Source organism: Pipistrellus hanaki, assembly GCF_964339955.1.
Source record: "Pipistrellus hanaki genome assembly, contig: scaffold_46, whole genome shotgun sequence".
In the NCBI taxonomy this organism is placed as follows: domain Eukaryota; kingdom Metazoa; phylum Chordata; class Mammalia; order Chiroptera; family Vespertilionidae; genus Pipistrellus; species Pipistrellus hanaki.
Window position 1 is genome coordinate 332495 of NW_028182287.1, and position 11942 is coordinate 344436.

An 11942-nucleotide genomic window follows, 5' to 3' on the forward strand; every position below is an offset into this window, starting at 1 on the left:
GAGAAGGAGGGCATTCCCGGTGGAGGCCCAGGACACTGAAGCCAGGAGTTCAGGAACCTGACGGGTGTGAGCAGGCTCAATGGGAGGCTGACTGGCTGCAGTACGGGGCGGTTTGGAAAATGGGATCATCCGTGTCACACACAGTTACAGCTGCCTCTGAATTCCTGGCTGAAAAGCTGGATGCAGCTCTCAGGCAGGGAAACGTGGGCATTATTGGAAAATGCAGCCCTGGGGGAATGTAATCAGTTCCACTGCAGGAGCAGAGCCCTGGCAGGTGTGATGAGCAGAGAAACGCTGCAGGAAGCCCACAGTCGCCTAGACGGGAAGCACAAGTTCTGGCGGGAGGAGGCCACGGAGGGGGCAGCATGGAGGGCATGTGGCACGTGGTGCAGCTTGTGAGAAGGCGACTGTGGATGCACTCGGAGCGTCAGAGTAGGCTGGGCTGAACAATGGCACTTTGGGTGGAAGCGAGTCCATGGGGAGGACGGAGTTCTAGCCTGAGCCCTGGGGTGACTTGGAGTCAGGGGGAAGCAGCCACGGGACGGCACCTGGCTGTCAGCCACTGCAGGAGTTGGTTGCTGTTTACACATTTCAGCGCGGCACTAAAATTCAGCTTGGCCCTGGCCGGGTATCCCAGGTGGCAAGAGCATTGTCCCCATTATGCCAAGGTTGCAGGTTCGATCCCCAGTCAGGGCACATACAAGAAGTGGCCAGTGGATACATAAGTAGAACAGCAAGTTAATGTTTATCTCCCTCCCCCCGCCCCTCTAAAATCAATCTATTAAAAAACCCCTACCTTTAACCAACACTTCATCTGAAAACTTGAGTGTGTTTTATGTGAGGACTGGAGCATTGTTAATGTTAGCCAGCTCACGACCTGTAAGCTTCAGCAGAATGATCACTAACACCAGTGTCACGTGTGTAACTAGGAGTTTATTGAACCTCCTCCCGACAGTTCCCATCCCACCGTCCCCAGTCGCTGCTGCTTTCCTTTGTAGAGCGAGCGAAAGCAAACATGAGCGATACCTGGTCCGAGAACCCGGGCCCTATGCAGTGTGTCTGGGGAATGGAACTTCTATCGGTGTTGCCCAGTGAGCTGGGAAATAAACTGAAACTCTTTCTCTCTCTAGAACTGGAAAGTTAGACTTGTCCCAGTCATTTTCCGCTGATAGTCTTCATCAAACCGCTCGTTCTGAGCCACGGTGAAGTGATTCCTCCGGTCTCCAACGGTCCCTGAAAGAGGTGTGGGAGTCAGAGCCTCAGGACTGTGCTCTCTGCCCACCTCTGTGTGCAGTGTCCACTCGCCCTGCAGGGGGCAGGGCGTTCCTCCTGCCAGCCTGTCCCTTTCTGTCCAAGGGAAGAGGACGTCTGTCTGGTTGTGGGGCCAGGAGAGCCTGCTACACCACATTGTGGTGGGGTGGGGGTGGGGGTGGATTGGGGGTGGGAGTGGAGGTGGGGGTGGGGGCCTCACATTAAAACCGCAGGCCTGCGGGCTTTGCTGTCTTTTCCCTGCCCTCTTGCATGTCAGGCAGCATCGCGCTATCTATGCTTTGCTCAATTGGACTGAAGTCGGCATTTCCACCTTATCATCTGGAACTCTGGAGGGGAGTGAGATAAGGCGGTGGGTTTAGACACTAAAGCTTACTCTAGTTGTGGCTAAATGTTGGTTTCATTTTATCTGTGGTCTCTTAAATACTCCTTCCCCAGCATCATTTATTATGGACCTTGTTTTTCTTATTCATGGAAACCGCCCCACAGGCCCTGGGGTCCTCGCAGTTCTTTAGGGTCATGACCAACAGAGAGAGAACCGCCTTTCCTCATGACCGGAGAGACCGAGTGGTCCATGACCTCAGCGGGGACTGCCGTGTAGTTTGCCATGGGATTTTGCTTCATGACATCAAACGAAGTGTGATGGACAATTTTATCTAGGACGTTGTCATCAGCTTTTTTCCAATAAATTTTCCCAGCTTCCGAATTTCATGCTTTGGGTTCTGTGATCAGAGTGAAAAGAAACATGAAAATTTGATATAAAATAGTTTTTAAAGTATTGCATTGAATTAATAACATTGATAAGAAACAAAATAAAAAATAATCTTGCCTCACAAATGCTCAACTTTCCAGAAATGACTCATTTTAATACGGTGACACAGATTTTTAAAAATTAACTATAATTATTAAGCTTTTCCTGCTCCAAGATGGAAGCACCGCTGAGGATGATGTGCAGTGTCCGGGGAAAGCTGCACTTAAACTTATTTCCAAATGTCCTGCTCAGGCAGTTACTGGAGGGTCTTGGCCAGCCACGTGTCCAGCAGGAGAGTCTGTAACTGAGCGGTGAGAACGAAGGTACTGCAGAGGCATGAGGCAGGCGGTGAGGCCTGACCAGGAGAGGCTGCCGCTAGCTCTGCTTTTGACAGAAACGTGCCCAGACATTGGTGTGGATGGAGAGGAGGCGACTGAGAGGTGCCCGCTGAGGACTCCGGGCCCCGTCCCTCTACCCGGTGCATATGCGGAGGTGTCTCAGTGCCTAAGGGAGCCACTGTTCTCTCATCAGAGGGCCTCGGGATATACCTGTTTTTAGAAGGAGTGAGGGAGGGCAAGTGGAGGAGTGTACCCCACAACGGTATCTTCTGTTTCATGATGAACTTCTCCTTTAAAAGGTTGGGTGTTTAATTTGCCCAGGCTGGGGACTCGGTGATTAGAGCCCCTCCCTGTGAACTGCAGAGTCACGGGTTTGATTCTGCTCAGGGGCACGTACCTCAGTTGCAGGCTGGATCCCTGGCCCAAGTCAAGGCAGGTGTGGGAAGCAGCCAGTCCATGTGTCTCTCACATCGATGTTTCTCTCTTTCTCCCTCTCCCTTCAACCCTCAGAAAGCCAATGGGGAAAAAAAACAACAACATACACTTGGGTGAGGATTAACAACAAAACCAAAAAGTGCTTAATTTAATTGGCCTCTTACAGACTGGGCATCGGCAAAAGTGCTGAAAACTGTGAGCTTTGTGTGACTGAATTCAGGGAACATTCCAGAATATGACCACAGAACATGTACAAGGGTTTAGGAACTCTGAGGTTAGACTACCTGTGAATTAGAATACTAGAAATGTAGTAAGTTATTTGTTTTAAAAAAGCATAGAGTGCAATTTAAAGCAAAACAAAATAAGAATATAGGCACGGGAACAAACTGGGGTTGCAGGGGCAGGGAGGGCTGGGAGGAGGGGGGAGGGGTCGGAGGCACAGACTCCCAGCTGTCCGCTCAGTCAGTCAAGCGGCTGTGGTTAATGATACTGTGCTGCATACCTGACAGTCGGGGAGCGAGATCTTAAAGTTCCAACTACAGGAAATAGTTATAACTCTATTTGGTGCAGATGTTAAGTAGACTCACTGTGGTGCTCATTTTGCAAGGAGTACAAATATCAAATCATCCTGTTGTATACCTGAAACTAACACTATATTACATATCAATGATCTCAAGTAAAAACATAGAAAACGATGCTGTTTTTCACTCTCGATATTTTGTATCTGGCAATAGAGCCAGAATTTGAATTCAATAATTCTCTAAATCATTAGTGTTTTCCCATTATACCATCATTTCTTAAACTGTTGTTTAAATTGATGTTCCTCAATGGAAAAAGTGTGTTAGAAAAGCATCTCCCTTCTAAGCAGAATGTAAAATGTGCTGGAAGGTGGGTGAGGGACCAGCAGCAGGAGCTGCGGGCGATGTGCGAGGTGGGAGCTGGGACAGCGGGGCATTGCGCACGGGCAGCTATCCAGTGAAATGAAGCCACTCTTGCTCACTTTGACTCTGCGAGACCCTGAGGCGGCCCCCTGCTGTGATGTAATATTTCCTGGTCAAATAGGAACCTGCTGCCCCTCACCATCTTCATGTCCTCGTAGAAGAGGGAGAGGAAGTGGTGGTTTTTTCTTTCTTTTTTTTTTAAAATCAATCTTTATTGTTCATATTATTACAAAGGTTCCTCATTTCTTCCCCCCTCCACCAGGTTCCCACCGCACCCTCCGCCCCCTCCCCATCCCCCATTGTCCTCATCCATAGGTGCACAGTTTATGTTCAGTCTCTTCCTCCCTCCCTTTCCCCGATAGTAAATCCCTTTTCAGATAGTAAATCTGTTACTTAGCATTTTCTCATATCAATAATACCTCCACATGCCCAATGATACACTTCACACAAAAGACATTTCCAAATAGGTCAACCAGCCTCATCCAGGCCCCACCCAAGGCACTCACAGATCAACACCCCAGCGCTATACTAACTCAACACATCCAGATCTAAGCCTTCATCACTTGATTCAGCAGACCCTCAAGTTCCCGCAAAAGTTTCCAGCCATGTCTGAGAGGCAGCCGTGGGCAGGGATAGGCGAGAAGCGAGCTGTTTCAGGCCTGGCTGCTCCGGGCCTGGCCTCTGTTGCTCTGGTTCGTTCCACAACCAGCTGCTCCGGGTCTGGTCACTGCCGCTCCTAACCTAGTTGCTCTGGACTTGGCTGTTGCTGCTACAGGCCTGGCCGCACCCAACCCGGCTGCTCTGGGCCCGGTTGCTCCGGTCCCGGCTGCTCCGGGCCTGGCCGCTCCCAGCCTGGCAGCCGCTGCTCCGGGCCTGGTCACTCCCAGCCTGGCAGCCGCTTCCCCAGGCCTGGCCACTCCCAGCCTGGCAGCCACTGCTCCGGGCCTGGCCACACCAGACCCGGCTGCTCCGGGCCTGGCCACTCCCAGCCTGGCAGCCGCTGCTCCGGGCCTGGCCGCTCCCAGCCTGGCAGCCGCTGCTCCGGGCCTGGCCACTCCCAGCCTGGCAGCCGCTGCTCCGGGCCTGGCCGCACCCGACCCGGCTGCTCCGAGCCTGGCCGCTCCCAGCCTGGATGCTCCGTGCTTGGCTACTGCTGTTCTGGGTCTGGCTGCTCCCAAGCCGGCTGCTCTGGGCCCGGCTTTTTCGGGCCCAGCCACTCCGTGTCTGGGTGTTCCTGGACTGGCCACCCTGGGCTTGGCCGCCTCTGCCTCAGGCCTGGCTGCCACTACCCCAGGTCTGGCTGCTCCAGTGCTGGCCATTGATGCTCTTGTTCTGGCTGCTGCTGCTCTGGGGCCTGGCCACTGCTGCTCCGGGCCCAGCTGCCACTGCCTTGTGCCTGGCCATTCTAGGCCTGGTTGCCGCTGTTCCAACATTCTGTCCCCTTTTTCTCTTTTTTTTTTTTTTCTTTTTTTAAAAAAAACCAAAAACTCATTTATGTTGCAATGTTGGCTGGTGCGTTGAGTTCTGACTTAGTCTTTGATTTTTCAAGATCTTCTTTGTATTCTTTCTTAAGTAATTTTACTATCATTTGCTCTCACTTGATTTCTTCACATTGAGAACTTCTTTGGTTTCTTCCTCCTTGTCCTGGGAGCTCAGCAGGTTGGCCTGTGGCACCCCTTTGTTCTCCGCAGGCTCCTGTGCTGCTTCAGCCTGTTACTGGGGTCGGCGCCGCCCAGGAAGCAGCCCCTGTCCTTGGCTCCATTGCCCGCGCTCAGCAGTCAAAGGCTCAGGGGCACCCCCCAGCCCTGGGGACCCATCGCCCAGCTCCTTGCTGGCGCCCGGCTGGCCGGTGTCCGGCAGGGGCTCCTGCTCCTCGTCGCGTTCCTCCAGTCTGGAGCTTTCTTTCTCCCTCCCACTAGGGGAGTCCAGGATCAGAGTCAACAGACTGTCCTCTGCGCGCAGTGTGCGCGACTCCGGGGGCTCGGCCCTTCGCCGTGCTCCCAGGACTCCACCTCACAGCCCCGTCTCCCCCTGCCCAAGCCTGGGTCCCCAGGGACTGGCCCAGACCTGGAGTTCGGGGCGGTCTGGACTGAGGCTCAGTGCTGCCGCCGGAGGCTTTGTTTCTTCCGGCTAGGGTAATCCAGCATCAGAGTCAACATTCAGTCCTCTGCGCGCCATGTGCGCATGACTCCGGGGGCCCCGCCTTTTGCCGGGATTCCGCCTCACAGCCCCATCTCCCCCTGCCGGAGCCTGGGTCCCCAGGTTCTAGCCCATAACTTGGGGCTCAGCACTGCCGGTTTGGGGGTTCAGCCCAGGCTGGGGGTTCTATTTCCTTCCTGCTAGGGAACGCCAGGCAGCACCCAGCCCTCTCCTCCTCTCCGGCTGCGACCTCTCCGCGCGCGCATGCGTGCGAGCGCGCAGCATGTCTCCGTACCTTAGGCTTTTTTTCAGCTCCTCTGATTTTCCTTCTGGTTTTCTCCCTCCTTTCTATTGTAGAGTTTTCAGTCAGTTGACTACCTGTAGCTCTGGGCAATGTCCACTCTACATTTTAGTTGTATTCCATTGAAATTGTTGTGAGCTGCTGCAGCTAGGTGTCTACCCGAGCAGCCATCTTGGATCCTCTCTCCAGGAAGCGGTGTTGGTCTTTGGCTTCCCACCATCCTTTCACATGGTCGTGCCATGAGCCCCAGCACACTGCAAGACAGGGCGAGGCCAGGGCGGGGATGGGGGAAAGGGCGAGGGCCAGGGCCAGGGCCAGGGGAATGGGATGGGAGAGGGGGGTAGGGCGTGGGGACAGGATGTGGGACGGGGCCAGGGGAATGGGACATGGGGTGGGGCCAGGGGAATGGGACATGGGGCGGGGCCAGGGGAATGGGACTGGGGACAGGGCATGGGGCAGGATCAGGGGGAATGGGATGGGGGACATGGCGTCGGCGGGGGCCAGGGAATGAGGTGGGGCCAGGGGGTCACCAGCTGACACCCCACGGAGGAGAGAGTTCCCAGTGTCAGGTGGTGATCTCCTCGCATCTAAGAAGGCAGGCCCCAGGGGTCCTCAGAAAATGGCCCTTTTTATGGTGTTTGAGGCTTAGAAAGGGGTTCAGAGCAGAAGGTTCATACCTTTCCCAGTCAGAAAGCTCTCAAAATACTCTTCCCAGGTCCCTGGGCCAGAAGCGCTTTATACATCCTGTGGAAATGGCAGTAAGACACCAGGCTGTCCTTGGGGCTTCTCGCCACATAGATTATCTGGGAACGGGGAGAGAAATAGCCCGTGAGGCCGCCGCGTGGTGGCTATCGCCCACGAGCTGCGTCCTTCCGGACGGGTCTCGGGCTGCTGATCCCGGAGGCGGGTGAGGGGAGGTGGAACGCTCACGGCCGTGGGCACACGGTTGTGGTGAGGAGGTGAACCCTTTAAGAAGTGAAGTGCTTTCAGAGGAAATAGAGTGAAGACCAGAGCATAACTCAGAGCTCCTGCCGCCCTTTACCTTACAGTTTTTCTCCAGCAAGGACGGAGGCAGCAATTGGAAGGGAGGGTGTGTTTTCAGGGTCCGTGGCGAGGGCATCGCATTAGCCTGTTCCAAGCCTGTAAAATGATTTTGATCATTTCCCACTATTGTTCTCTGTGCTTCAAAACACTGCTGCGTTCATTGTTACCCTGTAAGGGCCAAGTGGACAAGTCGAGGCAGCTCTGTGCTCTGACCTGTGAGTTAATGTTCTGGCTTGAACAGTGTCTAACCAAGCCAAACGAATAAGAACCCAAAAAAACCCAAACCTGTTGACCAGGAAGTCCTCCTGGTGGAGTAAAATTAATGTCTAATTGGAGGATCAAAATGTACCTTCCGTACCAGCAGGGACTCATTAGAAGAGGTGGCTGGAGTACAGCATGGCCTGATACAGTTTTTTAAAAAGACAGAGTCACAAAACCCATCATTACTTGTGCGAATGTCTGGAGTTGTGAGAGGCTATTTGGCAGTCAGCATTCTGAGTGTGTTTAGGAGTGCAATCAAGTGAGGTTATTCCACACGCACCCGATCCCATGGACGGGGCGATCCCTTTGATGAAAGGAAACAGCACGTGAGTAGGTGCTCGCTGAGTTCTGTCAACATCACCGTCATTTAGTATCAAGTCCGCTCTCTCCTGAGTCCACGTTGTCCCTTGTTCAGCAGGAGGTGAGATGAGTAGACCGTTAGTGTACTATGCCCTTAAGATGGCCAAGTGCTTGTTAGACACCTGTGTGCATGGTGAAGCCAGGTTTACAATGGAATTGTTTTACCATAGTATGATTTTTATGAGAATGCTGCAGTGTGAAGTAGACTTGTGTGTGCAGTTCATTGTTTCCTGCCTCAGCCATTCCCTGTGAGCTATCCTGTTGGCTGAGCTGCACTTTCCTCAGGAAGAACAGTCCTCCGACCCTGCCTGCAGGTTCTGAGGTGCCGAGCCGGTCTGCAATGCAGAACCACAGTTCCCTAATCTTCCCCCAATCAGCCTGGGCCCTTTCCCGCTCGCTCACACAGAGCGGCGTTGTACACGGCCCACACGGAAGGCCTGCCTTGGGAACAAAGCAATCAACAAGTCTGGAGCCCGTGCGCTCCTTGCTGAGGAGGTAAAAAGAAACGTGCGTCACTGGGAGAATTAAACACTTAAATCTTGTTTCAGTTTCACTTTCCACAGGGGTTTGCTGTAGCCCTCACTGCCCAGCCAGCAGCCCTCCACTCAAACCCCATCATCTCTTTATTTCCCTGTAAATGCACTCCCCACCCCCTCCCTGCACCCCCGCTCCGCCCACCTGCTTTAGGGTAGGTGCAGATGAGCAGGTCGTCGGGCCTGGCCCGGAAGTCCCAGATCTGGTCCCAGCTGTCGCAGGTGGGTTTGGGTTGAAGGATTCCCTTCACATAGTCCACAGTTATGCGCTCTGTCCATTCACATTTCAGCTCCTCCATTCTGTTCTGGTGTCAGGAGCCGGAGTGCTGTTCCCACAGTCTGTGGGCTCTGTCAGCACAGAGCTGTGGTCTGACATCCTCCTGGGAGCCTGTGCGCTGAGCAGGGAGAGCCGCTGGCCTGCTGGTCCCGCCCAGAGCCAGGCCTGTTTGGGATTTGCACTCAGGCGCCTCCTGGCCTCGGCCCTTTCCCAACTGCGACACCCGGGGCCTCGCCAATCTGGAGCTCTGGGATCTGCTGGCCCTGCCCTCCACTTCCAGGCCTCGACCCTCCCCCAACCAGCGACACCTGGGCCTGGCCAATCCGCCAATCCAGAGCGCTGGGATCTGCTGACCCTGCCCTCTGGCATCAGTGCAGCAAGGGTCAGTGCCAGGCTCATGTGTCATCTCTGTGCCCACAGAATAAGGCACAGATACCCCCGCTGTTTCTGGAAGGTCTGCGCTGCGGGAAGAGTTGGAGAGGATCTGCCTGTGGGATTACAGCCCTGAGCGGCTTCCCCGGTGGCTGGAGGGCAGGTTCTGGCTGTGACCAAGGTCCTGCATGGGACCCTCCCGGCCCAGAAACCTAAAGGCTCCGCTCTGGGTTTTAAAGAATAAGACAGACCGGCCTGTGAGAGAAGGCTCCTTCCTGCTGGAGGCCGTTTAGTGTTCATACCAACAGCCGTCTCTCAGGGCTCTAAGAACAGTTTGTCTCAAAAGGAAACCAGTGGCAGGGGGGTTGTGTTAGGACCCATCTGCTTCCTCCTTCTTGGGGTTCACGCCCCAGGCTCAAGCCAGAGGCGGCTGTGGGCTCCTTTCCCTCACAGCCTCCGGTTTGTCTGGGCTCCCGGCTCCTCTCCCGGGAGCAGCCTGGCTCCTGCGGGAGCTGCTTTCCTCCTCCCTCCTGGCCCGCCCTCTTCCTGGCTCCTCTCCACTGCTCCTCGCAATGCTGAGTGCTGCTGGTCGCCAACCGACTTCCCTGCCTTCCTGTGATGCAGCAGAACAGACATCTCTGCTCCTGTTTCTTTTCCTCACACAGAGCTCCTAACCTTTGGGAGTTCCTGTGGTTGGAGTGCCCTTGGTTATTCATAAGGAGGCCATTCCACCACACCTGGGCGTATGCTAATGAGCGGGGGGGGGGGGGGGGCCCTGGGATAGTCTCCGAGCTGGAGCGAGAGGGCTGGCCACACCAGGAAGACGGCCATGATGAGGGTGGGAACTTTTTTAGGCTCATCCCCAACCTACAGGGAGGGGAGAGGGGATAAGGCCCCAAGAAAGCTCTGGCCACTGAAGCATCAGTGGGTGATGAGCACGTCATTTTCTTGGGTGGGGGGCGGGGGAAGCGACATGCCCAGTGCCATGGGGAAGGGCCTGGACACTCTCTGCCCCTCGCCCCAGACCTTGAACTATGCACCTCCCCACTAGACTGCTCCGGACCGCATCCTCATGGGAAAGCTGTGAGCATGGTGCCTTCTGTGAGCCCTGGGATCCTGCTGGTGGGTTAGTGAACTAGGGGGACACGGAAACTCCCACAGGAGGGCTGGTTGGTCATCGGTGCGGGTGAGCCTGGGCTGGCTGGCACCACAGACGGGCAGTCTGTGAGCAACTATCCTTGGCGTGTTGGGTCTGCACACCGGCAGGTGGTCATTGCCGACTGAATGGAATTAGAACCCTGGTTGGCGTCGGGGATTGCTGTTGGCATCCCAGCAACCCTCAACGGCTCTCAGAATCCATTGTCTCCAGAAATCAGGAAGTTCTGTTCTTGCTTAAATCCTCCCCCAAACCTTCACAAGCTCCCATGAGGGCCTTCGTGCAGAGGCCTCCCTGTACCCAGGCTAAGCCTCTCACGGGGCAGCCCCAAGGCCATGCCTGCCTGGCACCAGCTCCCTCTGGGGTTGCAGACACCACATCTCTCCTGGCATGCTCATTGGATCTGCAGGTCGCGCATGTTGAGTTCTCTGGCTTCCTTCTCAGCTGCTCTAATGTCTTCCTGCCATGCCCCCTCTCTGAGAGGCCCCCCTGAACTCAGGTCCCGTGCAGGTCCCACCTCCTTCCCTTCTCGGATCTTTCCCGACGTGGCTGTGTGAGTGAGCATGGCACTCGCTTATTACAGTCTACCAGGTTCAGTCGTGCAGCATTATATAGTCCAGCTGTGTAGCACTCACTCCAAAGTCCAGCTCCCCTTTGTTACCATACAGTTGGCCCTTTACATGTTTCACCCTCTGGCACCGTAGCCCCAGCCCCAGCCCTAGGCCCAGCCCCTGATCTGTTGTCTGTGAGTTTGTTCATTTGTCTTTGGTTTCCTTTTAAAAAGAATACCACGAATGAGTGAGATCATATAACATTTGCTTTTCTTTTTGTAATGTGTCTTTATTGTTGAAAGTATTGTAGATTTCCCTTTGATTAGTTTTTCACCATTGACCCCCTTTAACCCGCACCTACACTTACCAGGCCTTCACCACTCTATTGTCTGTCCATGGGCTATGCAAAGCTGTATATATAAAAGGCTAAGTGTCCATCCATCCAACTGACCACCAGGGGGCAGATGCATCACACAGGAGCTGTCATGACCCACACTGCCTATCTTACCTAATAATAGACAAACATGTAAATTGACCGCATCTCTGCTACACCCACAGCCAATCAGAGTGAGTATGCAAATTACAAGGCCAAAGATGGTAGCCACCCAGCTGCTTCAGGCGCTGAGTGGCCAGGCAGGACAGGACACCTACTATGAGAGGGAGGGTGGAGGGTGAAGGGATCTACAGGAGCAGAGTGCCACAGCAAAGACAATACTGCAGACTCCGGAGTCTGCAGCAAAGATGAAGATGGCAGACTCTGGCCGGAGCAAAGGCCTGGGTCCCAGGTGGAGGAAAACTGGTGCTGAAAGCCAAGGGAAGGAAGGCCTATTGCATGAGTCTCTTCGTGCAACGGCCTCTAGTTTTAAAATAAACAGCACCACAGACCTGGCGCTGACAACCAACACTCAGCTTCTCCCAAGTGTGACACAGGCCCCGCCACCACCCTGGAGCAACACCCAACCAAATGGAAGCTGACAGTGCTATGACCCCATGGCACAAAATACGGCCCACAGCCCACCTCCACTCAGAAACGGTCACTGTGGGTGCCAGATAACAACGTCAAGTAGCAATGCCTGGCTTCCCCTCCCTAGGGACTAACCTCCTTGCAGTTTCTTCAGCCCAGGAACACGACTTCCTTTATAGCCAGGTGCAAACATTTTACAGTTCAATCAATGTCTGTGAAGCATTTTCACAAATGTCATCTCATTTGATCC

At 54.4% G+C, this 11942-nt stretch overlaps 1 protein-coding gene across 1 annotated transcript; it reads right to left on the minus strand.

Moving 5' to 3' along the window:
- Window positions 1-1661: 1661 nt before the first annotated feature.
- Window positions 1662-8860, minus strand: LOC311616069 (sulfotransferase 1C4-like). Its single transcript, XM_084907285.1, is given in 7 exon segments — window positions 1662-1967; window positions 6369-6428; window positions 6852-6902; window positions 6905-6977; window positions 7217-7314; window positions 7760-7885; window positions 8518-8860. Coding segments are annotated over 7 exon segments (795 nt in total). The 5' UTR covers window positions 8672-8860; the 3' UTR covers window positions 1662-1734.
- Window positions 8861-11942: the final 3082 nt, after the last annotated feature.